This window comes from Phoca vitulina, unplaced genomic scaffold (assembly GCF_004348235.1).
Source record: "Phoca vitulina isolate PV1807 unplaced genomic scaffold, GSC_HSeal_1.0 scaffold33, whole genome shotgun sequence".
In the NCBI taxonomy this organism is placed as follows: domain Eukaryota; kingdom Metazoa; phylum Chordata; class Mammalia; order Carnivora; family Phocidae; genus Phoca; species Phoca vitulina.
Genome location: NW_022589736.1, coordinates 883,078 through 909,342, shown reverse-complemented (window position 1 = coordinate 909,342; position 26,265 = coordinate 883,078). Strand labels below are relative to the sequence as shown.

General features: G+C 64.0%; 2 protein-coding genes and 1 non-coding gene across 10 annotated transcripts; 2 read left to right on the top strand and 1 right to left on the bottom strand.

Moving 5' to 3' along the window:
• Positions 1-957: 957 nt before the first annotated feature.
• Positions 958-7,034, top strand: RAB26 (RAB26, member RAS oncogene family). 7 transcript variants are annotated; one of them, XM_032425985.1, is made up of 9 exons: positions 958-1,269; positions 2,317-2,427; positions 4,776-4,817; positions 4,899-4,965; positions 5,101-5,153; positions 5,466-5,531; positions 5,630-5,686; positions 5,777-5,863; positions 5,968-7,032. In XM_032425985.1, the coding sequence occupies exons 1-9, from the start codon at positions 1,078-1,080 to the stop codon at positions 6,124-6,126; spliced, it is 834 nt and encodes a 277-aa protein (XP_032281876.1). In that variant the 5' UTR covers positions 958-1,077; the 3' UTR covers positions 6,127-7,032. The 7 variants fall into 7 exon arrangements, with proteins under 7 accessions (XP_032281876.1, XP_032281879.1, XP_032281878.1 ...); XM_032425988.1 differs by having other exon boundaries at positions 5,787-5,863; positions 5,968-7,030; XM_032425987.1 differs by lacking the exon at positions 4,776-4,817 and having other exon boundaries at positions 5,968-7,033.
• Positions 7,035-7,738: 704 nt separating this feature from the next.
• On the bottom strand, positions 7,739-7,821 carry LOC116645710. Its single transcript, XR_004302010.1, has one exon. It is a non-coding gene; the product is annotated as a small nucleolar RNA SNORD60 (small nucleolar RNA).
• A 626-nt stretch (positions 7,822-8,447) lies between these two features.
• On the top strand, positions 8,448-26,118 carry TRAF7 (TNF receptor associated factor 7). Of its 2 annotated transcripts, none has more exons than XM_032425739.1 (21): positions 8,448-8,536; positions 16,031-16,149; positions 16,394-16,451; positions 18,116-18,207; positions 19,896-20,012; positions 20,361-20,453; positions 20,619-20,652; positions 21,276-21,459; positions 21,555-21,683; positions 22,354-22,571; positions 22,647-22,720; positions 22,942-22,990; positions 23,070-23,197; positions 23,353-23,435; positions 24,136-24,175; positions 24,268-24,384; positions 24,477-24,599; positions 24,820-24,939; positions 25,028-25,159; positions 25,241-25,360; positions 25,519-26,118. In XM_032425739.1, the coding sequence occupies exons 2-21, from the start codon at positions 16,069-16,071 to the stop codon at positions 25,531-25,533; spliced, it is 2,007 nt and encodes a 668-aa protein (XP_032281630.1). In that variant the 5' UTR covers positions 8,448-8,536; positions 16,031-16,068; the 3' UTR covers positions 25,534-26,118. The 2 variants fall into 2 exon arrangements, with proteins under 2 accessions (XP_032281630.1, XP_032281629.1); XM_032425738.1 differs by having other exon boundaries at positions 21,555-21,689; positions 25,519-26,117.
• Positions 26,119-26,265: the final 147 nt, after the last annotated feature.

Genomic DNA, 26,265 nt, shown 5'->3' with positions numbered 1-26,265 from the left:
GCCCCCAAGCCCCAGCTGAGGGGCATCTTGGCTCACCACTCCCAGGGTCCCATGATCATCTCAGCCTTATGCTCAAACCCCAGAGAATCCTGGGGGGAGACAGACAGTCCAGGGGGAGGTGTCAGGCTCTGGAGACTGGTCTGCCAGGGACCAGCATGGGGTTGGGACAGTCAGCACTGGGCCTCCTTGGGGCCAGAACCTGGCACCAGAAGGCCGAGGGGCTAGCCACCTCCTCCTCCCGGACCCCTGAGGGCAGAGCCCCAGGGGAGGGGCCACTCAGAGTGCTTGCTGCAGCTGTAACTTGGATTTCCCTTTACCCAAGGATCCTGGGGATTCAGCCCAGCGGGCAGAAGCTGCGGGGGAGAGGGCCCTGCCGCTCTCAAGTGTTAGCTTATCCTGCCGCTGGTAACCAGCTGTCAGCTGAGCCCTGTGTGCTCCGAGCGCCCGGGTTTGTTTGCCTGCCCTAAGGGGAGGAGGGGGGGGCACAGCAGGCCAGGTGGCATCTCTGGCTGAGAAGGGACAGAAACCCAGGGTGTCCACCCCATGCAGTCCCACTGCCTCAGCGCCCCCTTCTCGGGGCACTCTCCCCGCCCCAACCCCGTCCCAGGCCCGGAGACCATCTCGCGAGGGTCACTGGGCAAGGGGCAGTGCAGGGAGGGGTGTTGTACAGCGCGCGGGGAAGCGACAGGCCCACCACCCCACGGAGGTGGCCACGGTGCGGGGTCGCGGGGTCGCGGGGCCTGGGGCAGGGCAGGAGCTCCCCGCACCAGGCAGAGCGCGCCCACCTCGCGCACCTAGGGCAGTGCCGGGGCCTCGTGACCCCGCCCCCGGGCGGCCGGCTCATTTGCATGCCCCCGCCCCAGCGCGGCCATTGGCGGCGGCGGCGGGAGGCCGGGCCTGAGTGGCTGCGGGCTGTGGGGCGCGGGGGCGGGGCGGCGGGGAGCGGGGCGCCGGGGATGCCGCCGCCGCCGCTGCCGCGGGACGGGTTCGGGTCCGCGTCGCGCTCCGCGAGCGCAGGGAGCAGGGCGGCCCGGGGCGCGGCGGCTGCAGCGGGAGCTCCCTGAGCGCCCGCCCGCCATGTCCAGGAAGAAGACCCCCAAGAGCAAGGGGGCCAGCGCGCCCGCTGCCTCCGCGCTGCCCGCCGCCAACGGGTCCCGGCCGGCGCGCCCTGGGATTGCGCGCCCTGGCCCCCAGGTGCGGCCCAACGGGCCCCCGCAGCCCGGCCGGCCCTCGCTTGGCGGCGGCGACTTCTACGACGTCGCCTTCAAGGTGAGCCGGCCCCCACCCCATGCAAGCGCAGCAGGTGGCGCGCGGCCTGAGCCGAGCGGGGAGGGGTCCGGGAGGGGACTGAGGGCCCGGCGGACCCTGGGCGGGAAGCCCGCCCGAGCGGCACCCTGCGGCTCGCACGGCGGGCACCGCGCATCGCATACACACACAGCTGTCAGACCCGGATTTCAGATACCCAACAGCTGGCAAGCCCTGCCCCCTAACGCCCCAGCTGGCAGGGCCGGACAAGGGGTCCCGAACCTGGCAGGTGCTCCGTCCCCGCTCCCTAATGGCCCCGCGCTCACCCGGGCCCCAGTCTCACCATTTCCCATATGCTGCCTTCCCTCACCCCCAGGGTCTGTGGGTCTCCTCTTTTTTGGGGGGAAGGGGGAGACTAAGAAGAGGTTTACCAGTTGGGTGGGGAACACTGGGGCCTCCTTCAGGCCTAGGCAGAAGCCTGTGGATTGTGGAGGGGTTGTCCAGACTGTCTTTGGGTTTTGGAGCCTTTGACAGCAGGCTGGGGGAGGGGTGGACGAGGGGGAGGCCTGATAGCCTCCTCTGGGTCCCCAGACCTGACCTAGGCCTTCTCAGGCCAAGATTTGACCTCATGTGGCAAATTCCTCCAGAATCTTACTGGGATTAGAAGAAGCCCCCTGGCACAGAGACCCCCACAGGCTTCCCCGAAGGTCTCCAGCCACCAACCTCCAGACTCCACTCCCCACCAAGCCCCAAATGCTCCCCTTCCAGATCAAGCATGGTGTCCAGGGTCTGGGGGTGGGGTTAGGTAGGGCCCTGGATGGAGGCAGCTGCCCCCACTCCCCATTAAGTGAGATGGGCCGGTGTTCAAGAGAAAGGGGACCGAACCTTCTGGAGGTGGAAGCTGGAGGTCCAGCCGGCAGGGACCGTAGCTATCCTGTCTTGCCTGCAGGCCTGGGACAGTTCGTCCACTCCTGACCATGCCAGCTCAGGGAAGACCAGACACCCCTCTGGGTGGGCCAGCACCTCGGTCCCCTCTGTCCCTAACACCTCGGACCCTCCTGTTCGCCCCAGGTCATGCTGGTGGGGGACTCGGGCGTGGGGAAGACCTGCCTGCTCGTGCGCTTCAAGGATGGGGCCTTCCTGGCAGGGACCTTCATCTCCACTGTGGGCATCGACTTCCGGGTGAGAGGGGAGGCTGATGTCCTCAGCACTAAGCTGACCCAGCCATGCCCTGGGCCCCCCGCACCAGCTCACGGAGTTCTCACAACACCCCTGGGCAGCTGGCTCTCCATTAGCCCTGGACACCTCCTGTCTGGACTACCTGGCACTCAGGGTCAGGGTGGTCAAGGGGGTATGCCTTAACCACCAAAATGCCCATCTCCTGATACCCTAAGGATCCTGGAGACAGGTGATGGCTGCATGTGACTGAAGCAGGCATAGCACTCCTATGCCTGGGGCTGTACTCTGTGCCTCAGGGTGGGTGGGCCGGGTGCCCCAGGGGGTGGCCGTCAGAGGGAACTCAAGGCCCATGTTCCCTTGGGAGGCTAACATCACTGCCCCACGGTACACAGGTGCCAGGCAGCCTGCCAAGGACCTAAGAGAGAAGTGGCTGTGGGGCATACCCCCCCTCTGGGAGCTGGGGGGGGGGTGTCCCTGCCCTTGGGTGAGGGAGCTCACAGTAAATGCTCCCACCTGGCTGTTTCCCCCTGCCAGAGCCCCCTCCCACATTGCCCCCAACAGGAGGGCTGTGTCCCTGGGGTTTTGGGGCGGGGGGAGTGCACCTGGATTTGGGGGCTCCCCATACCCCCCTGGCACCCTAATAGCCTGTGGGGTCAGCAGGGAATGATAAGGGCCACAGCAGCCGCGCCCCCACCTCTACCCACCAGTCTAAATTCTGAGTGCCTTGCCAAGGCGCTGGTGTGTTCTAGACAAATCCCAAATTTGCATTTTTCTCACCCTTTAATTAGACCCAGTTGGCGGGAGGCTGGGAGGGAGGCCCATTCTGGGAACAGGAAAGGGGGCTCCCTCCAGGCTAGGGAGCCATTATTTACCCTGCTTGGGGGTCCAGGTCCCCTCAAGTCTTCTGAGATGAAGTAAGGGTTCAGGTGCCAGAAAGGGACAGTTTAGGCCCTGGACAGGTGGTCCCTTGCCTGTTTTGGCCCCACCTTCCCCCTTCTCACCTCCCTCTTGGCTCTGGGGCAGGTGGTGAGGGAGGTGAGGCTGCTCGGTTCACACCCCTGTTCAAGGGTGCCAGTGAAGGCGGGGTGTCCTCCCCCAGCCTCCTCTCAGCCTGGCAGATGGCTGTACCATTGGTTCCTGGGAGACCCAGAAGCACCCTGACAGCAGGAGCTTGGGGAAGAGGGAGGCGGTGTGGTCCCAGCTGCCAGGGCCTGAGGCTACCAGGCCCCCAACCCCCACCCCAGCAGATGAGAACCGTGGGGTTGGGCCACTCCCTGCCACTAGTTCTGAGCTGGGAGGGCCTGCCAGGGGACCATTACCAGCAAACAGTCAATGAGCACCCGCTGTGTACCAGGCCGAATTCCGGGTTCTGTGGTTACTGCACTGGGTCCTGTCCTCAGGGAGCTGTTGTCCCAGCAGTAAGAGAGGCTTCTAAATTGGAGCAAGCGTTTAGCTCTCATCCTGGGCCAGATACAGTTCTCAGTGCTTTGTACGTAGTAGCTCATAAAGCCATTGAAGCAGCCATGTGATGGGCACCCTGGTTATCTCCCTTTGTGGATGGGGAAACCGAGGCACAGAATGTTAGTAATGGGCCTGGGGTTACACCACGATAACTTCACAGAAGTCATGCGGGTGGCTCTGGGCAAAAGGAGCATCACGTGTAGAGCTGTGAGGAGCTGATGCCTGTCAGAGGGGCTGGGGCAGGGCCTCCGCAGTCTGCGAGGGTACAGGGAGAGATGTGGGTGGTGAACCTGAGCTGGCAAGGGGGTGCAGGGAAGCTGACTAGGGCTAGGCGCCGGGGGGAGGCAGGGTAGGGAGGAGGGGGGAGGGCCGGAGCAACAGGACTCAGTGACTGACTGGGCTGGGTGGTGGCAAAAGGCCTTTGAGGGCGGTAGGGCCGTGTGCCAGGCCTCCGAGGTGGACAGAGAAAGAGCACACATGGCCCAGAACTGGACACGGCTGCCCTTGGAGGGCAGCAGCCTGCAAGTCCATGAGGATGGTCATCTGAGTGGGAGAGGGGCTTGGGCATCATCACTAGGTGGGGCTCACCAGGGGGAGGTGTAGGAGGCACGGGGGTGGGGAGAGCTGGGCGGATCCCAGGACTTGGGTTTAAGGTGAAAGGTTACCTGCAGGTACAGGGAGGTGAAGTGGTCAGACGAGGAGAACCAGGAGGTGGGCATCGGGGACAGAACCCAGCCAGCTGAGGGGCAGACAGGATGAGTGAATTTGGGGGCGTGCCAGGGGCAGCTCAAGCTCAGGCTCAGTCCTGGCCTGCACTGCGGGAGCCCCCCACCAGGGGGCAGCACTGTCCTAGCTGCTGGGCTCAGCAGAGCTGGCTGGTTGTCTTTCAGAACAAAGTTCTGGATGTGGATGGCATGAAGGTGAAGCTGCAGGTGAGAGGTGGGGGGCGGGGGCGGGGGCAGTGAGGGGAAGAGACCAGCAGCCCTGACTCCGGGCTGTGCCTGTTGCTGCAGATCTGGGACACAGCTGGCCAGGAGCGGTTCCGCAGCGTCACCCATGCTTACTACCGCGACGCCCACGGTGAGCTTGTGGGCGCGGGACGCCAGCCCCAGGAAGCGGAGGCTGTGCTCCGTGGGTGCCCTGGGAGTGAGCATGGCAGGCCGGCTGGAGGCTGTGGGCGCCAGGAAGCTGTCCTCACTGGCCCTCTGCCCCCAGCGCTGCTACTGCTCTATGATGTCACCAACAAGGCCTCCTTTGACAATATCCAGGTCAGTGGTTCCCTCCTGGTGGTGGGGCAGGCCGGGGGGCGTTAGGGTCCCAGAGGCTGGAGGACCCCACTGACAGCAGGGAACGGTGGCCCCTCTGGCGGCTCAGGTTGCCTGTGAGCTGGATGGGGTCTGGGGACCTTCCAGCTCCGTCCAACACCTTGGATAAGGTACTCCGCCTCGCACGGGGACCACTACTTCTGGGCCCCTCCCGTTAGCCAGAGCCACACAGGCCCTCTGTGCCGTGTGGCCTGGAGGGACAAGGGGTACGCAGGAGTGCCAGCCTCTAGGCTGGTCTCAGCTTCTCCCCCACAGGCCTGGCTGACCGAGATCCAGGAGTATGCCCAGCATGACGTGGTGCTTATGCTGCTGGGGAACAAGGTGAGCGCCCCAGCCCCCCTTCTCCTCCCTAGCTCTACAGGGGGGGGTGAGGGAGCGGGCAAGCCCTGGGCCAGCTCTCACCAAGACCCCTGTGCCAGGTGGACTCTGCCCAGGAGCGTGCGGTCAAGAGGGAGGATGGGGAGAAGCTGGCCAAGGTGAGCCAGGGTAGGGTGGGTGGCCAGGGGTGTCCCTGGGGTTGCAGGACTTGGGCTATCCCCACCAGGCTGCCACCTGGCTGCCACCAGCTGTTTGCAGGAGTACGGGCTGCCCTTCATGGAGACCAGCGCCAAGACAGGCCTCAATGTAGACTTGGCCTTCACAGCCATTGCAAAGTAAGTCCTGGCAGTCACCAGAAGACCCCACCCCTAGACCTGGAGTCTGAATCTCCTTGCTGGGGTAGAAGCCACTCTGTTCCATGGTCACCCCTGCCCCACAGGGAGTTGAAGCAGCGCTCCACGAAGGCCCCCAGCGAACCCCACTTCAGGCTGCAAGACTATGTCAAGAGGGAAGGCCGAGGAGCCTCCTGCTGCACACCCTGAACCTGGGAGGGCCCTGCAAGGCTGGATGGAGGCTTTACAGGGACTCCTGGATTTAGTCATCCCGCAGTCAATCCCAGGGTGTCCGATCCTGGAACTCCCAGATGGAGCCTTGCCTTTCCCGGAGCCTCAGGCCCAACAGGCCTCAAGGAGCCAGTGGGTCTGCACCCCCCTTCACCTGCTGCTGCCTGAGGGCCTTGAAGGAAAAGCAAGGGTCTCCAGTACAGGACGGGGCACCTCACAATGTACAGCCCACGTGGGGCACTCTGCTGCCCCCTCCTGGACACGCCCAGCTTGCAGGCTGGGCCACCGTTCCAGCACATGTACAGTGCCTAACCCCTTAGAGAAAGCCATGTCTTCAGCTGCACACGCTGCCCAGGCAGGGAAAGGGAGGACTCCTGCCCGTGCCTGGGACCGAGGGCTTCACCGCAAACCATACCATGCATTTGTGCCCCAAGGATCAGAGCCACCTGCTCCCCGCTCACACGCTAGGAGACTCTGGTTCCAGCATCAACAGGGTCTTCCTTTCATGCTCCCTTGGAGGATGCCAAGGTTGTGGCTTTGTAAGAGACGAACAGCATGTGGGAAATCACAGAAATGTCAGGGAAACTAGAACTGCCAGCCCCACCGAGGCCTGTGCTTAGTGAGGTCAAGCCAGGGGGCTGGTAGTACACTTCACGTTGTTGTACTCAAATCCTGAAGTCCGTCTTTAGATTAAGAGCCTTTGTTTTCAGTCCTAGTGAATAAAGTTGTGTTTTCTGGACTGCCTCTCTCTTCTGTTCAAAGAAATCCCTTTGGGCCCCTCGGCAAAGTACGGATCATCTTTAACACTCGGGGGGTGGCCCCCCCCCCCCCCCGCTGTAACTAGGTTGCTTGGAACCCCAATGGTGTCTAGGGAGCATGGGGGAGCCTAGGTGATTCATGTCCACTCCCCCCAAGACACAATGGAATAAAAAAACAGTGCTCCATGGCCCGCTAGTGAAGAATTAAGAGTTCCTGGGACGCCTGGGTGGCTCAGTCAGTTAAGCAACTGCCTTCGGCTTAGGTCAGGATCCCAGGGTCCTGGGATCGAGTCCCGCATCAGGCTCCCTGCTCTGCGGGGAGCCTGCTTCTCCCTCTGCCTCTGCGTCTGTCTCTCATGAATAAATAAATCTTAAAAAAAATTCTCTATCTCCCTCTGCCCCTCCTCCTAATAAATAAATAAACCTTAAAAAAAAAATTATTAAGAGTTCCTGACCTACCCAAGGCACAGGCCAAAAAACCCCAGTATTTTTGGCCTTATATGGAAATATGGAGAAGGCAGTTCCAACAGTGGGGAAGTCACCGGACGAACATCCATCTTCCTCTGCCCTGTCCCAAGACTACCCGGGGTTGAGCCAGTGCTCCCATGGGGTCCTATGGGATGCAGACATGTGTGAAAAGAAAGACACCTGCGTTCCAATCAACTCACCACTTTTGCTTTATTGCTCAGCGCTTCCCAGACCGACACGGGCTCCCGCCTTACCACCAGGCCTCCGGGCTGACGTCGACTCACGTTCACGGCCTCTGGCCGGGTCACCCACCGCCCTGGAAGGCAGACAGGGCCACAATGTAGACAAAAGCCCACTCCCATTTCGGAAAAGATAGTTTCGCACCCAGCCGCCCCCGCCCCCGTCATGGGGGCGCACCCTGAAGCCTCAGTCTTGCAAAATAATCAGACTGCGTGTGCAGTTTTCATACGAGGTGTCAGAAGTAAAAGCAACTCATCACAGGCTCGAAGCTGCCTAGGGGAGAGCAGGCCCGGCCCAGCCTTACCTGCCGGGAGATGGAGGTCTGGAGGTTCGGGCTTCTCCGACCCAACGAGGGGGGGGGGGTGGGGAGGGCGGAGCAAAAAACATGAACAACACCGAGGCGGAAGAGGGCCAGGCGGGCCTGCAGACTTGGGGGACCCCCTCAAACCCACTCGGGGCCCAGGGCGCCCATGACCTTGGTGTATGGCACCAGCAAATGCAAACACGCCAAACCCGCACTCGATCCCAAAAGAATGGAGGGCGCAAGGCTCAAGCTTTTATAGAAACTGCCCTACCACTGCGATTGGGCCATCCTGGCGGAAGTACCCTCTTCCCTTGCCGCTGATACGCTCCGTCTCCCGGTCCCGACCCGCGAAGCTTCTCCTTTTCGCAACGGGCCATAAAACGTCACCCTGAGCGACAGCTGCACATAACCAATCAGACTCCGACCTGCAACATAGAGTGATTCTAAAGCTGCCAATCCCGCCCCGCGACGTCGAAGCCGCCGGAAGTCGTAGTTTCTGAGGAGCCGCGCGTGAGGCAGCCGGCCGGGCATTGAGAGTCCGAGAACTACAAGTCCCGGCGGGCGTAGCGCACGAGCGCTTCCGGCTCGCGCGTCCTGTCCCTTTCCCGGCCGGCGGCCGCGGGGGCACGATGAAGCGGGAGGGTGGCGCTGCCGCTCCCGGGCGGCCGCGGGCGGGTGAGTGTCCGCGCGGCGCGCCCGGCCCGGGCTCGCCCCTCGGGGCCGCGCGGTGGGCGCGTCGGGGTTCGCGGAGGGATCGGGCCTGGGGGGCGGGGCTGACGCGGGCCGGGGTCTCCGCGTCTGTCCATCACTCGCTCGGTCGCTCCATTCTCCCTTTCCTTATTCATTCCTCCTTCCTGCGTGCATGGAGCGCCGCCGGGGACCCAGTTCTCGTGGGCTTTTCCTCTCCTGCAGCTTTTCTCAACCCCGCCGCTGTTGACACTTCTCGCCGAGCATTCTTTGCTGTGCTTTGGTGGATGTTGAGCTGCATCCCTGGTCTCCACCCACTGGATACCAGTAACCTCCCCCACCCCCTTCGTGACAACCCAGAATGCCTCCAGACATTCCCAAACGTATCCTGGGGGACAAAATCCTGCCCTACCCCCGCTCCCCCTCCCCCTTCCCCCCCCCGCCCCCCCGCTTGAGAGCTGGTGATCCAGAGCAGAGAGCGATTGACAGTACACACAAAATCCTGAGGAGTTGTGATGGGTGCTACGAAACAGGACGCTGAGAAGGAGTGCTGGGCGCTCCTGAGCGGCTTGGTGAGGGGGGAGGTGCCTCCAGCAAGCAGCCTGTCTTGGGAAGTTGCTGGAAGAGCATGCCTGGCAGAGGGAGCAAGATGTGCAAAGGCCCCGCGGGAGAAACGGCTTGGGGCGCCAGTGAGTGCTGGCAGAGGGGTGAGAGGCGAGTCCGGGAGGCCAGACCAGGGTGCAGGGTGGCAGGAATTGTACACAGGAGAGCCAGCATCAGATTGAAGCCTAGTGAAGAGCCCCTGGTTATGTGTGGAGGAAGAACTGAGATTCAGTGAGGAAGCAGGAGAGAGTAAGGAGGCTGGCCTGTGTGTAGAGGAGAGTGGGGTGGGAGATGAGGCTCTGGTTGTCTTGAACCAGGCCGGGGCATTCAGCTGGGGCTGAGTCTGCATTTGTGCTGGATCTCACCCTGCTTTGGCAGGACAGGGGTAGAGACGACGGCCAGAGATTCCACCCTACTTTATTGCCTCCCTTTCTTAGAGCTCCGGGCTGCCCAGACCGAGTGTCCACCCTTCTCCCCATCCCACAGACCCCTCCCCATGCACACACAGTGCTCCTCTCCTGGGGGCTGCCCACCCCCTGGCCTTTGCCAAGCATGGGGCCTCTCTCTTCCTCATTCCTTCTCTTTGGGCCTCTCCCTTCCCACACCCCTTTCGTGGAGGCCTGTGTAGCAGAAACTACCTCTCTGTCGTAAATCCCTACTTGAGCTGCCCTGGGCATTCCCGTTTCTCCATGGAATCCCCAGTCCCTGTGGCTCATGGTTCCTACAGGGTATCGCTGCACTATTCCCCGGAAGCCAGAACCTCCATCTCAGGGGAAGCAGGGGTACGGGCAGCCTGGATGAGGGAGGTAACCGGCTGAGAAGGAGGGGTCACTGTGGAGTAACCCGTGCTGTGGCTGTGTGTCACAGTATTTCTGGAAATGAATGGAACAGATCAGTGTCTGAAGTGTTGACTTAGCTGGGACAAGAACCCACAGAAAAGTGCCTTTGGCAGGTTGCATGGGGCTTACTAGTACTCCCGAGCCTCTGTCTGCCTCTCCTCCCGGGCCCTGCAGCTTCTCCGGGTCAGACTCACGTTTGGCCGTCAGCACGGGCCCTCTCTCCAGCATGGGGACTGGCCTGCAGTGGGTGTGAACCTGGCCGCAGGATCAGGAACGCACAATTTGGGAAATGGGAGAGGTGTGGCTGAAGGGCCTGCGCTGGCTGGGTGGCCTCAGGCAGCCTGGGCACTGTGGTTTGGTTGCACCCCCCCACCGCCCGGCTCGGCTTGGCCTGGGGCTGGCTTCAGTGCATGGTGGGCTCCTTGATTTGCCGGCAGAACAGAGGAAGTGAGAGGAACAGGCCTTCGGTTGACCCCAGCGTGGCCTCTTGCAGGCTGTAAGTGCTGGGATAGCTTCTCAGCTCCATTTTCCGATCTCAGAGAGGGGCCGCTGTCGGCAGAGCCTTGACTCTTGCCTCGAGAGCCATCTCCACAGTTCCTGTCAGATGTGGGCATGTCCGCTCCGTTTCACGGGTGAGAAATCGAAGGCCCAGGAGGTTGAGAAGCTTGCCCAAAGTCGCGCAGCTTTGTGCAGCAGAGGCGGGATTTGAACCCAGGTCCGAGTCCAGCACTCGTGGCCTTGACCGTTATGCTGTTCCATCTCCATAAAGGACACTTGGAGGGGTCAGCGTAAGCATATATATGAAGGGCCAGCATGTGTCTAGCCTTGGGAGGTGTCAGCAGGACATAACTTGCTCTGAACCTGAGTCACCACTGGCCTGACCTTGCTGTTGGGTGGGCACCTAGGACTTCACCGGGCCCTCTGGCTGGCTTACGCAGGAGGAACCCTGGTAGAGGGGCCTGCCAACCCCTCCACTTCCAACAGATGCCCTCCACCGTCCTCTGTGCTCTGCTCTGGCCCTTCAGCAGAAGGCATTTGGTTGCTCCCTGGAGGAGCATGGAGTCAGGTGGGGCAGACGAAGGGGGAAATGGGCCCTGGGGGCTGGTGCTAATGTCACTGGCAGACCTGGTACTTGGCTGCCCCCTGGTACTTGACTGGAAGTCCAGTTGGGGGAGTGGACTAACCCCAAGAGGACCCAGGCAGGAGTGGGGGTGCTGCAGCACCGGCTGGAAGGGCATGGGGTGGACAGTGGCGTGGGCTGGTGCATGTCCAGGCCAGGCTCTGGCCTGTGACTTTGTATACACTCCCAGCTTCTGTAGGGAAGCCAGAAAGAGGAAGGCAGGGAGACAGAAACCACACAGGGCGTGATGAGAAACAGCCAGGGCGGCCTGGAGCTGTAGTCTGGGCCTGAGGTACTGCCACATGGTTCTCGGGCAGAGGCCCAGGACCTGTCCCCACAAGCTTAGATTCCTGGGTGGGGGGCGGCCTGGGGCAGGGCCAGGGGAATGCAGCTGGTTATAGGGGCCACTTTTACCTGCCCACACCCTCCCTCCAGCTCAGGGTCTGGCCCAACTCTGGCAGCAGTGGCACAGATGGGAAGATTGTCCCAGGCTGTCTGGTGAAAGGTAACAGTGGCCCCTGCAGCCAGGTGCTGAGATAGGAGGACAAATACCTTTCCCCAGAATGCTCTCTCCCTGCTCTGGATCCGCCCATCCCCTTCCTCCGGGAAGCTCTCCAGGCATCATAGATAGGAAAGTCCCCCAGGCTGAGTCTGCAGCTCGTACGTGGCCATCCACTGTATGGGAGAGAAAGCATAGGAGATGAGTCTGGCCCCAAGGGGCGGGTGGGGAGGTGAAGGCATTCCCCTTGCTGAATGGGGGTTAAAGCCAGGCTGGTGGAGCAGGAGGGATGCTCTCCCTCCAGCAGAGGGGCCTGTGGGTGCTGGACCTGGATAGGCAAGGTGAGAGGCTAGGTGGGAAGTGTGAAGACACAGAGCCCTGGGAGAGGAGGCCACAGCAGGTGTCCAGTCCAGCAACCTTGAGGCCACTGTGGATTAGGACTGTGGGTACAGAGACAAGGATGGCGGGTGAGGGCAGAGGCCCAGGCTGCGTGCTGGGAGGGAAGGGAGGCCGGGCAGGCCTCAAACCAGGGCCTACTGAGGTGCTGAGGGGATCCCTGACATCACACCCTGCCTGTTTGGGATGGAAAAGACATACTAAGGGGACATCAGGGAGCAGCTGGAGGAAGTATATGGGGCTTTGATATGGCAACCGGCCTGTTTCTATAGGATTTGGCAGCCCAGCTTGGGCTTGGCCAGGGGGCCCTGGGCAGGGGCTCACCCAGGGGCTGGGTGGTCCGTGGGTGATACGAGGGGCTGGGCCTGGAGCTCTGGCTGTAGCCCAGCCGGCCACCCCCGGCTCTGTGCCAGGCAGGGCTGAGGTGTCCTGAGCCACCAGTGCTCCCCCCTGGAGCAATCACCACCAGATGTGTGGCCTGATGGGGTTTTCAGGGCACGCCTACCCCGTCGCTGGCTCTGCACGGGCTTTTCAGGAGACCCCACCACGCCCACTCCCTGGGGCGGCTGGAGGAGCTGCCTCAAGGCGGGGCTTGGCCCTAGTGGGACCTGCTTCCGGCCACCCCCACTGCCCGGATTCCGGCATTTACAGCGGGCACTGCCCACTCCACTGTCTGCCAGCCGCACGGACCAAACCGGGGGGGCCTGGGTCCCACATCCCCAAGGCTGAGGGCTTAGCAGATGCTATTGGCCTCCGTCCAGGGGATGGGCTGGGTAGGGGCTCCCCAGGGAGCTGGCCTGCCCTCTGGTGCAAGCTGCCCAGAGAAGGGGGCTGGTGGGGGGCTTTCCCAAAGAGGAGCTGGGGGTGGAAAAGTCCAGGGGCTGGGGCATGATAGGTGGATCTCTAGTTCCTCCCTGGGCAATGAGTGTACCCCAGGGCCCCAGAAGCCCTTTGGACATGGACGTGGGTGGACAGAGATCCCTGGGCCTTGACCCTAGGCTCAAGCAAGGGGTTGCAGGGGGACTGCTTCTGCACTGACCCTGAGCGCCCTTGGGCACCACTCCCCCACCAGCCTTACCTGAGGCAGGCAGACCCATCTCCACCAGGACCTGCGGTTTTCAGTCTTTAAGAGATAGAATCCTCACGTCCCTCCCGTGGGCTCTGCTGAGCCACCTGGAACAGGCAGGGTGGGGACTTGGCTGGGGAGGGGCGGGGAGCTGTGGGGATGTCCTATCTCGCCCTCCTCCCACCCCAGCTGTGCCTGGCAGGCTGAGCCCGCAGCATTTCCCAGTCTGGGAGAGTCCAGTTGTCTAGTTGACAGCTCCCTGTCTGCCAGGCGGTGGTGGAGTGGTGAGGAGGCCTACCCCCTCGGGGGCTGGGGCACACCCCCCAGCAGAGCTGGGCCCGGCCAGGGGGGTGAGGAGCTGTGCTGTTGTGTTTCCGGGGTTTGGGCCTGCAGAGCTGAAGGATGCCAGAGAAGACTCTTGCAAAATGCAGCCCCTAGGGAGCGGGGCTGAAGGCTCGATGCATCTTGCTCAATTCCACAATGCTTAGGGTAGGATCTGATCCTTGTGTTCAGGGGCGCACATTTAGGGGGGGCGGTGGCCTGCAGCCCGGATCCCGCCCCCCCCCCGGGGTCCCTGGCTGGGGCTGCATGCCACCCCATGTAAACGGGGAAGCACTTCCCTCCCTCCTTCCCTTGCTCAGCTTTGCTCCCTGGCTAGGCCAGGCCTGTGTGTCTGCCGCCAGGGCTGCTATTGGCCGTCAGGGGACTTTCCAGCCGATTTGCATGTTGCCCTGCTAGTCCTGCGTGCCTTTCTGTTTACTTCACTTCAGAGGGAGGGAGAGCCAGACGCCCGCTCTCTCAGACTGCAGCAGCACGCACACAGGCCCCACGGGGGCTGGCGGGCTGGCCGCGGTCCCGGGGGGAGTCCCTGTTGGGGTCCTGGCTGCCTGGAGCCAACAGCGGGCCTCTGGGCCTTGGGAGCTTGCAGCAGAGGGAGCAGATGGATTGTAAAATCCAGGTCAGTGTGGGCCAGCCACCCCCGTGTGACCCACCCCCACCCTCCTCCCAGCACGCCCAATGGTGCTGAGGCTGGAGCCAACCTTAGGCTTCCCGAGAGGTGAATCCTAGAGCTCCTCCGTCCGAGCTCTGGACCTCACCCTGGCCAGGGTGGCCTTCATCCGAGCAGGGTGGCCCCCAAGATTTCCTACTTAGCATAGAGACAGCAGCGGGGCTGGAGGTGGGGCTCCTGGACACACCGTATTCACATCTCTGTCCCAGGGCCTGATACTGCCCACTCCCAGGAGCCCCTGCCTCGCCCCTGCAAGAGGACAAGCCACTGGACAGCCTGGTCTGGGACACACAGCCAAGTCCCTTGAGTCACAGCAGGGGGAGTGGTGGGCAGGAGGGGGAGGCTTTGGCCCACCTCTTGGGTCCCCCTATCTAGCCGGACCCCTAGGGCACTCTGAGCACGGGGGGCAGTACTTTGTGGCCATGCCAGCTCAGGAGCTGAGAGCCAGCCCACGGAGGCCTGAGGCTAGAAGACTGGGAGAGTGGCACTGCCGGTGACATTTGAAGGGGCAGGTGGGAGAGAGAGGAGATAGGGGTGTGTGTGACAGCTCAGGAGCTCAGTGTGGGGACACAAGGCTTGAGAGCCAGCTTCCTCCCTATGGACCTACAGGTTGGCTTGGAGGACCACTGAGTAGCTCTGGTGTGTGTGTGAGGCAGACGTGGCCAGCTGTGCCAGGTCACCGGGGCCAGTGGAGAAGGTGCTGGAGCCAGCCGCGTGCCGTACACGTACCGGGTGGGGGCAGAGCGCGTCTCTTGCCTCCTCCCACAGGGTGGGAGGCTCAGCAGCCCTTCCACCAGGAGCTCTTCTCAGCCCGGTGGGGCCCTCAAACTGCAGGGTGGGCCCCGGCCTGCCACGCCCCCTCCCGCCCCAGAGGAGCAGGACCAGGGGCCTCCTCAGGAGTTGCTGACGCTGGTTCTGATGGCTGGGCTGGGCGGCGGCTGATGAGCCCGTGGTGTGGCATCCCAGGGGGCTGCTCAGGGGTCTTCCGGGGTAGAGAGCTCATGCATGCCAGGTGGCAGCAGTCCTGGGTGTGTGGCTTCCTCCTCGGGGGGAGCCTGGCTCCAAGCTGGGGCCTTGTGGCTACAGCTGACTCCGGGCCATAGCAGGAGACCCTGACCCTGGGAGGGCCCCTGGGAAGGTGGGCGCTGCCCTGGCAATGGAGCAGCTCGCCCCAGGCTATCCACGATCTGGTCAGCTAGCTGGTGCCTTCTCTCTAATAGCCAGCCCTCCTGGGGCCCAGCCAGGCCCCTCTCTGGGTGTACGGGGGGCGGTTCTCGGAGGCCCAGGATGATTCTCACTGTGCCTTCTCCCTGCCACCTCAGCCCGCGAGTCCCGAGTCAACAGCTGGGGAGTGAGAGGGTGTCCCCTGTTTCCAGAGTAGGTGACTTGCACAAGGTCAGAAGTCAGGGCTCTCACCTCCTCCCCCTGCCTGAAAATGGCTTTATCTGTGTGATGAGGCTCTGAGTGTTAGGCCCCAGGTGTGTCCCTGACAGGTTCTCTGGGGCGTGGCCAGTGTCCTTCCATCCAGACTGGGGCTATCCAGGGCCCGACTGTCCCTACCCTGGCAGGAGGCAGGCATACGGCTTGATCCCACCCTGTGTGCCACACCATGGCCCAGCCTTGGCCCCTGGGACACTTGCCCTCAGACCCAGACGGTCAGACAGAGCACCATGGGGGCTCTCCACCCCTGGGGCAGAGCTGGTGGCTTTTCTAGAAGGCTAGGCCTTGAAGGAGGGTAAAGCCAAGTACCCACTGCACCCAGGGCCTCCTCCCTCCCTTGGGCCTGTGCACACCTGGGACGGGAGGGAGGGGAAGGGACTTTGCCCATGTGGGTCTGCCCTTGTCAGCCTCCCTGCCACCGCAGCGTGCCCGTCGTGGACTAGCCAGAGCAGGCCACCTGACGGGGCCAGGGCCACCATCTTTAAAGCCATCCCTTGTGCTCCCCCGCAGGACATGCGGCCCAAGGACCCTAGATGCCTCTCTAGAGCATGAGCTCGGGCAAGAACGCCCGCTACAACCGCTTCTCCGGGGGGCCTACCAACCTTCCCACCCCAGACGTCGCAGCTGGGGTAAGAGGGGGCCTTATGGGTGTGGGGCCCCCTGTGGAGGGCCCCCCCGGCAGAACTTCCAGCTCAGCCCCTCCCCCACCTGGAGGGCCTGCGGGAGGGCTGTGCCGCGTATATTGGTGGGTGTCCCCGTGTATGCACGCCTGCACGTGGGCACGGCGGTGGGAGAGTGTGTCCGTGCATGCTCCCATGTGTGTCCCCACCCTCTTCGGGGGTCAGTGCCAAGTCTCGTGCGTTCTCTCTCCAGACCAGAATGGAAACGACCTTTGGGCCTGCTTTTTCGGCTGTCACCACCATCACAAAAGGTGAGCCTGCAAGCCCTGGGCCAGCCTGGGCTGGGCAGAATCTGGGCGCCCCCCCCCCCACGCCAGGGTCTGTGGGGCACTTCCTGGTGGGGCGGGAGTGGGGTGCTGGTGTTGGGGAGCGGGCGGGATTCCCACTCCCTGCTCCTCCTCCACCCTGCCACCCCCCCACCCCTCCTTCTCAGGGCCTTGCCCCTTCCCACTCCGGGGAGGGCTGCCCCGACTTCCCGGCACCCCCACCCATCCTTCCCCTTGTTCTCGTGAGCCCTGGCTCATCCTCACCCCGGGCTCCTAGCAGGACCCGAAAGGCTAGGACTGGGGAGCACACAGGGCACGGATGGGTGATGAGTAGTGCTCACGGGGTCCTTTCTCCTGCTGGGTCCCGCCGCTGGGCCGTGTGTTTGTGGAGGGCCTCAGGAGCTAGCCAGCGAGGGCACCCAAGAGGCTGTGGCCTCTCTCGTCAGGGCAGGGGGCTCAGGACGGAGTGTGCGCTTCTGCTGGTTCGGTTTACTGCTCCTCGCTGTGTGGCTAGTTTCTCAGCTTCCCCAAGGCTCCCGCCAGTGGGGTGGCACGCGTGCTCATACTGGGGGACCCAGCCTGAAGCTCTGAAAGAGCCCTTTTTTCTTCTTACACGTTCTCTTTTGAGGAAAAGAAAATGAACGTCCCCACTCATCCCAGCACCCAGGGCACCCTCCCGAACGCCTCGGCCCGTCAGGAGCTGCGAGCTCCCCGTCCTGGCGTCCCCAGCTTCCCGGTCAGGCGCGACGGCAGTCTGTCCCACTCTTGCCCCACCAGCCACCCCATCCGTGGCAGGGATGGGTCAGAGCTGGGCGTGCACAATTGCCTCATCTGGCCCCTCACGTTACAGATAGGGAAACTGAGGCCCAGTCCCAGGGCAGCTGCTCAAAGCCTGAATCATGAACCCAGGTCTTTGGGTCTGCTAGTGACGTCTGGGTTTGGCTGGGGCCTGAGGCTACCGCCTGCAGGGCCTGTGAGGGAGGTTCTCTGGCTCCCATGTGGACCCCTGACCAACACCTTCCGTGGAGGGGGCTGAGAAGGCCCGAGGCTGGTTCCAGGTCTGGCCATGGGAGCAGGTGGAAGATGAGTGGACCCAAACAGTGGGCTGTCTCCCAGTCCCAAGGGGCCTCAGGTCTCTCTGTCCCTCCATTTCCTCCTGCGTGAGGACATCAGAGCCCCCCCCCCACCCCGCCCCAGACAGGGTTTCCTTGAGGGCCAAGGAGACGAGCTCCAAGCAAGCCGCCTCCAGTGTAATCACTCAGGTGTCGGCCTCGTGCCTCCGCTGGGCACAGGGAAGAGCCCTCCATCCTCCTTCAGCCTATTGGGGGCTGCTCCCTTCCTGGGCCACTGGGGCTCTAGCTGGGGGCTCGGGCCAGCTCATGCTCCTGCCCTTGCCCTGCTTAGGTCCCTGCTGGGGGCACGGGCTTCCCAGCTGCCCACAAGCCCAGCCCCGGCCCAGTGGCCCTCAGATCAAGGAGGCTGTGGGAGTGGGTGGGGGCAAGGAGACCTGGAGAGGACTAGCCCCATGTCAGGCCCAGCCCCTGCCCCTGCTGGGCCCATCTGCCCAGGGGGCCCACCTCCCGCCATGATGGGCCAGGCATGCCCCTGTGGCCCACACTCATGGCATCCCAACCCTTTTCTCTTGGCAGCTGATGGGACCAGCACGTACAAACAGCACCGCAGGACGCCGTCCTCCTCCAGCACCCTCGCCTACTCACCGCGGGATGAGGAGGACAGCATGGTAGGTCTGTGCCATGACCATCTCTCCCCACAGCCTCCTGCCATGTCCTCCTTCCCGAGGCCCAGGTCCCAGGAGTAGCTGAAGGGGGAGGCTCAGCTGCGAGGCATGCCGCGAGCCAAGGTCTGCAGGGTGTAGTGGGCTGGGGAGGCTGAGGGCTGGTGTGTCCGGACACCCTAAGGCCTCAGCACCCATGGCTGGACTGCGTGGGAGAGGCAGCTAGAGAGGGCAGCTGGGCTGGGGGGGGTGCAGGGCCCACAAGCTGGAGCCATGGGAGCCAGAGAAGGTTCAGGCATGCGGGGAACGAGATCAGAGTTCCATTTTTAAAGCTGCCTCTGCTGTTGAGTAAGGATGAGTGGGTGGGCTGCCGGGTGGAGGTAGGAGGCCTGAGCAGGTGAGTGGAGGGTGGGCGGCCCGAGCCGGGCACGAGAAGCCTGTGGGAGAGCCAGAGAGCTTCCTGCCTCGGGCACTGCAGAGTGAGGAAGGGGGTCGGGGCAGCGTCGGGGCTGGCCGTCAGTGCCCAGGCTGTGTGGCCAGGGTTACCGTGGCTGTTCTCTGCCTGTTGGGGCCCTGGGCCTGCTGGGGGAGGGGAGGTCCTGCCCTGGGCCAGGGGCTGACTCGGGCCCTCCTGCCGCTCACCTGTCCCATGCTTTCTGCTTTCCCTTCGCGAGATCCGGCTGGTGTGTGCCTGGTGGACTCCAGCTGGTTCTCCTGCCCTCCCAGCCCCCCAGGACCCAAGTCTTCACATGCTGGGCTGCCGGGCCTTGGTTTCCTATTTAACACAAAGAAACACAGGGTTTTTAGTTATTTAAACGTTTTAGCTATTTTAGTTATTTAGTTAATTGAAGGCCACACTAGGCCTTCTTGAAGCAGGGAGCAGATACGTTGCGCCCCACTCCCTCTGGTTCCACCTGCCTCAGTCTCCATGACGTCTGACACCCATGGCTGGTGGGGAGGGGGTTTTCCCGGCCTCGCACAGAGGTTGGGACGGGGCGGCTGGGCCCATGGGCTGTGTGTGGAGGCAGGAGGCTTCTGGGTGCTAGAGGAGGAGCGTGGGGAGCAGTGGCTCTTACAGCATCTCCGCTGGGGGTTCTAGGTCAAGAAGGGAGGGGGAGCAGCACCCCCACCCGGGGCCCCACCCAGATCCTCCTCCTCAGCGGCTCAGGCAGAGGCAGGCCCCCATGGCTCTCCCTCCTGCTCCAGCATCTCGGCCAGGGTTCAGTGGGGGCGTCCCTGCCTTCCCCAGGAGCCTCATCGGCCTGGCCCAGCATCCCCGTCCAGGGAAGCCTGATGGGCAGCCAAGCCCCAGGGGACCCGGAGCCCCGAAGCCTCCGCCAGCCGTCCCTTCCTCTAGCCATCCGGGTGTTGAGGCCGGCCCAGGACTGGCTGATGGAGGCGCCCCGTGTGCAGCCCACACTCCCTCACGGGAAGCAGGAAGCAGGCCAGGCGAGCGTGTCCTCCTGGAATTGAATAGCAGGAAGTCTCTCCATTTACACAAAGAAAGTTGGCAGACGTGCGCGGGTGGCCCAGCAACAGGGCCGGGACCGCTGGGCAGGCCGGGGCCTGGGCACCGCACCGGCTCCCCGGGCACACGCGGTGGCCCTGTGGGGCCAAGGGAGCGCCTGCCAGGGCCGGGGGGGGGCCCTGCCCTCCCCCCCGGCTGACGGGCTGCCTGCCCCTGTGCACCGCAGCCCCCCATCAGCACGCCACGCCGCTCCGATTCGGCCATCTCCGTCCGCTCCTTGCACTCAGAGTCCAGCATGTCCCTGCGCTCCACGTTCTCGCTGCCTGAGGAGGAGGAGGAACCGGTAGGTGTGTCCGCCACGGCAGGGCGGCCCCCCACGACGCAGCGGCACCTTCCCCCTGGGCCTGGTGGGAGGGGGTGATGCGGTCTAGTCCCCCAGGCACGCTCTTCCCACGTCTCAGCCCAGGGGCTCCCCAGGACGGCTTTGGGAAGTGAGGGAGGAGCCCATGTGGGGTCCTTCCCGGTCCCCATCGCAGGTGGACAGGACGCGCGGACGGCCCAGGCCCCTCGAGCTCAGGCCTAGCCCCAGGCCTCAGCAGGCCCTTCTTGGGCCCCGCCGCAGCTGAGGTTCCTTCCCCGCCTGCGTCTGTGCCCCCAGGCCCCACTCTCAGCCTGCCCTGCCCGGTTCTAGGAGCCGCTGGTGTTTGCCGAGCAGCCCTCGGTGAAGCTGTGCTGTCAGCTTTGCTGCAGTGTGTTCAAGGACCCCGTGATCACCACGTGTGGGGTAAGGCCGCCCCGGCCCGCCCTGCCCGGCCCTTACGACCTGTGCACCCTCACGGGGCCAGGCGGGCCACCGGCCCCTTTGGTGCAGAGCCTTGGCCCTGCAGGGGACACAGGTGCAGGGGGCAACTCCGTGGCCATGCCGCAAGCCCACCCATTGTCTCCACAGCACACGTTCTGTCGGAGATGCGCCCTAAAGTCAGGTAAGGCCCTCCCAGACCCAGGCCCGGCCACCTCATTACCCAGTTTGTGGTGGGTCCCTCCAGGGAGGTCCTAGCCCACGCCCAGCACCAATGGTGCCCCTGATACGTGCTGGCTTCTCTCTAGTCCTGGCCCAGCAGCAGCCCCGGGTGCGTGCAGGCCGGGCTCCACACCTTGATGGGCAGAGCCGTGAGACCCACAGCTCAGGGGCCCCGGGGCTCAGCGGCTGCTGTCTCTGGCAAGAGCTGCCCTCACTGTCACGGCTGCCCACTCACCGTCCCAGGCCTTGGCGCCTGGGCCCAGGGCTGGTTCCTCTCCGTGCCCTGTTCCCAGCTCCCTCCACCCTGTCCCAGACTCCTAAGTCAGCTGAGAGGCTCCATCACCTCCTACTCACCTAGTGGTCACTCTTGGTGGCCCAGCTGTGCACCCCTCCTGTTTCAGGCACCTCAGCGGGGCAGGTAGATGGGGGGATCCACCCAGGGGGATCCACTGAGCATGTTCCAAGCCTGCCACACCAGGACTCAGTCTCCCACCCCAGCACAGCCCGGCCACAGCGCTCTGAGCAGAGTTGCCAGGGCTGGGGGTGGCCAGGTGGACCGTGGGGTCAGCATGTCCTCCCCTGCAGAGAAGTGCCCCGTGGACCACGCCAAGCTGACGGTGGTGGTGAACAACATTGCGGTGGCTGAGCAGATCGGGGAGCTCTTCATCCACTGCAGGCACGGCTGCCGGGTAGCAGGGGGCGGGAAGCCCCCCGTCTTTGAGGTGGACCCCCGAGGGTGCCCGTTCACCATCAAGCTCAGCGCTCGCAAGTAAGTGCCCCCCTCGGCCCCCACTCCCCACCCCCCAGGGGCGCTGAGACACGGTGCCTCCGGGGACTCAGCCCGCGGTGCCCTGCCCCCCCCAGGGACCACGAGAACAGCTGTGACTACAGGCCTGTACGATGTCCTAACAACCCCAGCTGCCCACCCCTCCTCAAGATGAACCTGGAGGCCCACCTGAAGGAGTGCGAGCACATCAAGTGTCCCCACTCCAAGTACGGGTGAGTGGGCGGGGGTGGGCGTGCGGGGGCTGCCCTGGGACGGTGGCGGGCAGGCAGGAGGGCGGGGGGGGTGGCGGCTGGGCTGGCATTCACAGTCCCTCCTTCAGCAAACCTCTGTTGAGATCCACTTGTGTGCTGAGCGCTGGGGACACAGCCAGGGTCCCCAGGGAGATGGACCCTAGCGGGAGCCACACCACCAGCTGTGTAATACAAACTGAGGTACAGGTGCCGCGAAGGAGAGACCTGAGCCCTCCAGGAGCGCAGAGGGCTTGGAGCGGTCGGGGAGCCGGGGGGTCAGGGACGGTGGGCCCTGAGGACTCATGCATGTGTGTGTGTGAGCCAAGGAGCAGTGTGGGGGCCAACACGGGTGGAGGGGAGAGCCGAGGTGCGGTGGGCCAGAGAAGAGGCAGGACTGGGAGGCTGGCAACGGCTGTGGGAGAGCCCTGAAGAGCTTTGAGCAGAAGCAAAGTGACGAGATTTCCTTACAAAGCGGCCTGCTAGGTGCTGAGCAGTGGCAGGACGGATGGGCGGGCAGCAGGCGTGGGGAGGATCGTGGCAGAGAAGTGGGACTCGAGAGAGATCCTGGGGCTAGGGGGGCTGGGGAAAGGGCCTCGCCAGGTGAGCAGGTGAGCAGGTGGACAGGGCAGCCATCCTGTCCCTCCAGGTGCACCTTCATCGGGAACCAGGACACCTATGAGACGCACCTGGAGACGTGCCGCTTTGAGGGCCTGAAGGAGTTCCTGCAGCAGACAGACGACCGCTTCCACGAGATGCACGTGGCGCTGGCCCAGAAGGACCAGGAGATCGCCTTCCTGCGCTCCATGCTGGGCAAGCTCTCAGAGAAGATTGACCAGCTGGAGAAGAGCCTGGAGCTCAAGTTCGGTGAGGGCATGCCCCAGAGAGGCAGGGTTGCAGCCCCTCCTCCTGGTCCCTGACGCAGTCTTCCTGGCCACTCAGATGTCCTAGACGAAAACCAGAGCAAGCTCAGCGAGGACCTCATGGAGTTCCGGAGGGATGCGTCCATGTTGAACGTGAGCAGCAGATGGGGGCCAAGTGCAGGGGGCAGGGTGGGCGGAGGGGGGCACAGGACTGCCCCTCAGCTTGGGCCCCCGCAGGAGGCTTGGCCGCACTTGGAGTTAGGGGCGTGCCGGGGAAGGCTGCTGCTGCACCTGCACTGTCCGGGCCTGGCCCGGCCTGGGGGCGGGGGGCCCGGAGCCACACCCAGCGGGCCCTCCGCTCTTGGCCTTGGCAGGATGAGCTGTCCCACATCAACGCGCGGCTGAACATGGGCATCCTAGGATGTGAGTACGGGCCTGCTGCTGCCCCTGCCGCTGCCCCTGAGTGCCGCCAGGCCCTCACCAGCTCCCCCCATGTCCGCAGCCTACGATCCGCAGCAGATCTTCAAGTGCAAAGGAACCTTCGTGGGCCACCAGGGCCCGGTCTGGTGTCTCTGTGTCTACTCCATGGGGGACCTGCTCTTCAGCGGCTCCTCTGACAAGACCATCAAGGTGAGTGGGGTCTTGCCTCGGGGGTGGGCACGCCTGCCAACCTCTGCCAGCCCTGGCCTGCCTGCGGGCGACACACCTTCCAGCCCCACTCCCACCCTGCTGCCCCCGGCATTGGGCTGGCCCTGTGGGGACCCACGTGGCCCTGGTCTCTGCAGGTGTGGGACACATGCACCACCTACAAGTGTCAGAAGACGCTGGAGGGCCATGACGGCATCGTGCTGGCGCTGTGCATCCAAGGGTGAGTGTGCGCACGTACGCCTCCCCGGCCACGGTGCCCACGCCGGGCCAGGGACAGGAGACCCCGTGGGCCAGGGGCTCGAGCCTGTGCGGCCACGTGTGTCCTCACATGGCCGTGTGTGCCCGTCCTGGGGGGCACTCTCACCCTTGAGCAGGGCTGGATGGCTAGGTGGCAGCACACGGGCCCTCCTGCTCTGAAGATGCACGTTCTCGACGTGTAGCCGCGGCCCTGGGGTGCCTCGGGCACCTCGCTGGCCTGTAGCCAGAGCCCTGGGCACAGCTCAGGGACAGGACCACCGAGTCGCTGGCCCCGCTACCCCCTCACTCCCAGGGTAGCCCCTTCTAGACCTTCCTCCTATCTCGCATCATGAGGCTTTACTTCGTGGGCATGAGCGTGAGAGATGGAGAGACAGATGCTCACTCCCAGAAAGCAGCGGCTGACGGCCAACAGCGCTGACGGGGGTCATTACCTCCCAGCTCACTGTTGGACGCTTGCCAGGCAGGGGGTGGGGGCCGGGCTTCCACTCCCAAGGTTCCCTCGCCGGGACAGGAGCACCGAGGGCTCGAGGGGGCAGGAGCGTCCCTGGCGCTGGCCTGAGCTGCCGGGCCCTCTGGCTGCTGCCCCTCGGCTCGGCCCGGCCCGGCGGCACCAGCGAGGACGGCAGCATGTGCCGCCCTGACCCCGCGGCCCCGCCCCCCAGGTGCAAGCTGTACAGTGGCTCGGCGGACTGTACCATCATCGTGAGTGGGGCTGCGGCGGGCGTGCGGGCTCTGGGCACCCCGGGCATGCCGCCTCGCTGGGGCCTGAGGCTTTCTGTCCTCCTTCCTACCAGGTGTGGGACATCCAGAACCTGCAGAAGGTGAACACGATCCGGGCCCACGACAACCCGGTGTGCACGCTGGTCTCCTCACACAACATGCTCTTCAGCGGGTCCCTGAAGGCCATCAAGGTCAGGCGTGGCACTGTGTGTACACGGGGGGGGGGGGCATCAAGGTGCCGGCTAAGTGCCCCCCCAGCCCACGCTCATGGCCGCCTCCACAGGTCTGGGACATCGTGGGCACTGAACTGAAGCTGAAGAAGGAGCTCACAGGTCTCAACCACTGGGTCCGGGCCCTGGTGGCCGCCCAGAGCTACCTGTACAGCGGCTCCTACCAGACAATCAAGGTAGGCCCGGTGGGGGGAGGGTCCTTTGGGGAGGCCCCTCCGTCACCGCCCAGGCCTGCTCCGGGGGGGCTCCGCCTCCACCGCCCCCCTCACTGCCGGGGCAGAGAGGCCCTCACACACTTCCTGGGGGATGGGTGGGCTGCTCACAGTGTCCAAAGCCTCCAAGGCCCTGGGGGTGAGGTGCCCGGCCTGGAACCAAGTGGCCTGAGCTTGTCCGTAGATCTGGGACATCCGGACCCTCGACTGCATCCATGTCCTGCAGACGTCTGGCGGCAGCGTCTATTCTATTGCTGTGACGAATCACCACATCGTCTGTGGCACCTACGAGAACCTCATCCACGTAAGGCGGGCGACTAGGGCCGGGGCTTCTCTCTGGGCCCCTGTCCTCCCCCATCTGTGGCTCTGACCTGCCTGGGCCTCTCCGTCAGGTGTGGGACATCGAGTCCAAGGAGCAGGTGCGGACCCTGACGGGCCACGTTGGCACCGTGTATGCCCTGGCAGTCATCTCAACGCCAGACCAGACCAAAGTCTTCAGCGCGTCCTACGACCGGTCTCTCAGGGTGTGTGCTGGCCTAGCGCCGGTGGCAGGCTGCGGGCGGGCAGCTGGGCTGGCTGGGCGCTCATGCTCCGTGTGCCCCCAGGTCTGGAGTATGGACAACATGATCTGCACGCAGACGCTGCTGCGTCACCAGGGCAGTGTGACTGCGCTGGCTGTGTCCCGGGGCCGGCTCTTCTCAGGCGCTGTGGACAGCACTGTGAAGGTCAGGCCTTCCCGGGGGACTGCGCACCTGCAGCAGGGGGCAGGGGCAGAGGAACTAGAGGCCCTGGGCAGGGGGCACTGGAGGGCAAGTGTGCATGGCAGGTGGTGGTGAGGCAGCGTGGCCGAAGGGGCACCTGAAACAGAGCCCTTCCTCTGCAGGTTTGGACGTGCTAACAGAGTGCAGGCCCGTCTTGGCTTCCTCTGCGGTCTCCCAGGCCGGTCCCATCCAGGCTGGCCACGGGGGGGGGCGGGGGGGGGGGGTCCCTGCCTGCCCTGCAGGGACAGGCAGGCAGGCTCACCAGGCCAGGCAGTGCCCTCCCTGCCCTGTGCCCGGCGAGCCTCCCTCTGCTTGGCCTTGTGATCGTCGCTGCCAGGACAGTGCCCAGCCCCTCTCTCTGGGTGCCAGGTACGATGCTCGCCCGGCCCACTCTCCATCCCCACCCCAGATGGACTGTGGGCCTTTTTACTCACCTTTTCTACTGTTTTTAGACTGTATATAGATTTGATTACTTCCTGATTGAAATAAAAGCTGCACAGACTGTGGCTGTGAGTGGGGACAGTCCTTGGGGGTGTCGGAGAGGCCACCCGAGAAGGCTGGTGTGCATGGGCACCGCAGCCAGCGGGAGGGAGGTGGGGCGGGGCCACAAAAGGGCTCCTCCTATCAGCCCCAGGGTGTGGCCCTCTTGGTGATTCCTCCCTGCCAGGAGCAAGCTAGATTCCCACTCTCCCCAACCACACGTCCCCAAGAAGTGAGCCAGGCAGCTCTGTTTTCTGCTGTTTATTTAGACAGCTGACAGCAGCTCCCTGCCCAGAACCCCCCTCCCCACTTGCTGGAGCCCCAGCCTGGGCCGCCCACTAAAGAGAAGCCAGGCGCACCCACCTGGGGAAGTGTCAGGGCATGACAGT

Excerpts from the sequence above, each read along its gene's own strand:
- TRAF7 (XM_032425738.1), top strand. The coding sequence starts at position 16,069 with ATGAGCTCGGGCAAGAACGCCCGCTACAACCGCTTCTCCGGGGGGCCT. Across the intron at positions 18,208-19,895 it reads GGGATGAGGAGGACAGCATG|CCCCCCATCAGCACGCCACG; the intron begins GTAGGTCTGTGC and ends TGTGCACCGCAG. Across the intron at positions 20,013-20,360 it reads CTGAGGAGGAGGAGGAACCG|GAGCCGCTGGTGTTTGCCGA; the intron begins GTAGGTGTGTCC and ends GCCCGGTTCTAG.
- RAB26 (XM_032425982.1), top strand. The coding sequence starts at position 1,078 with ATGTCCAGGAAGAAGACCCCCAAGAGCAAGGGGGCCAGCGCGCCCGCT. Across the intron at positions 2,428-4,775 it reads CTGTGGGCATCGACTTCCGG|AACAAAGTTCTGGATGTGGA; the intron begins GTGAGAGGGGAG and ends GTTGTCTTTCAG. Across the intron at positions 5,864-5,967 it reads GCCTTCACAGCCATTGCAAA|GGAGTTGAAGCAGCGCTCCA; the intron begins GTAAGTCCTGGC and ends CCTGCCCCACAG.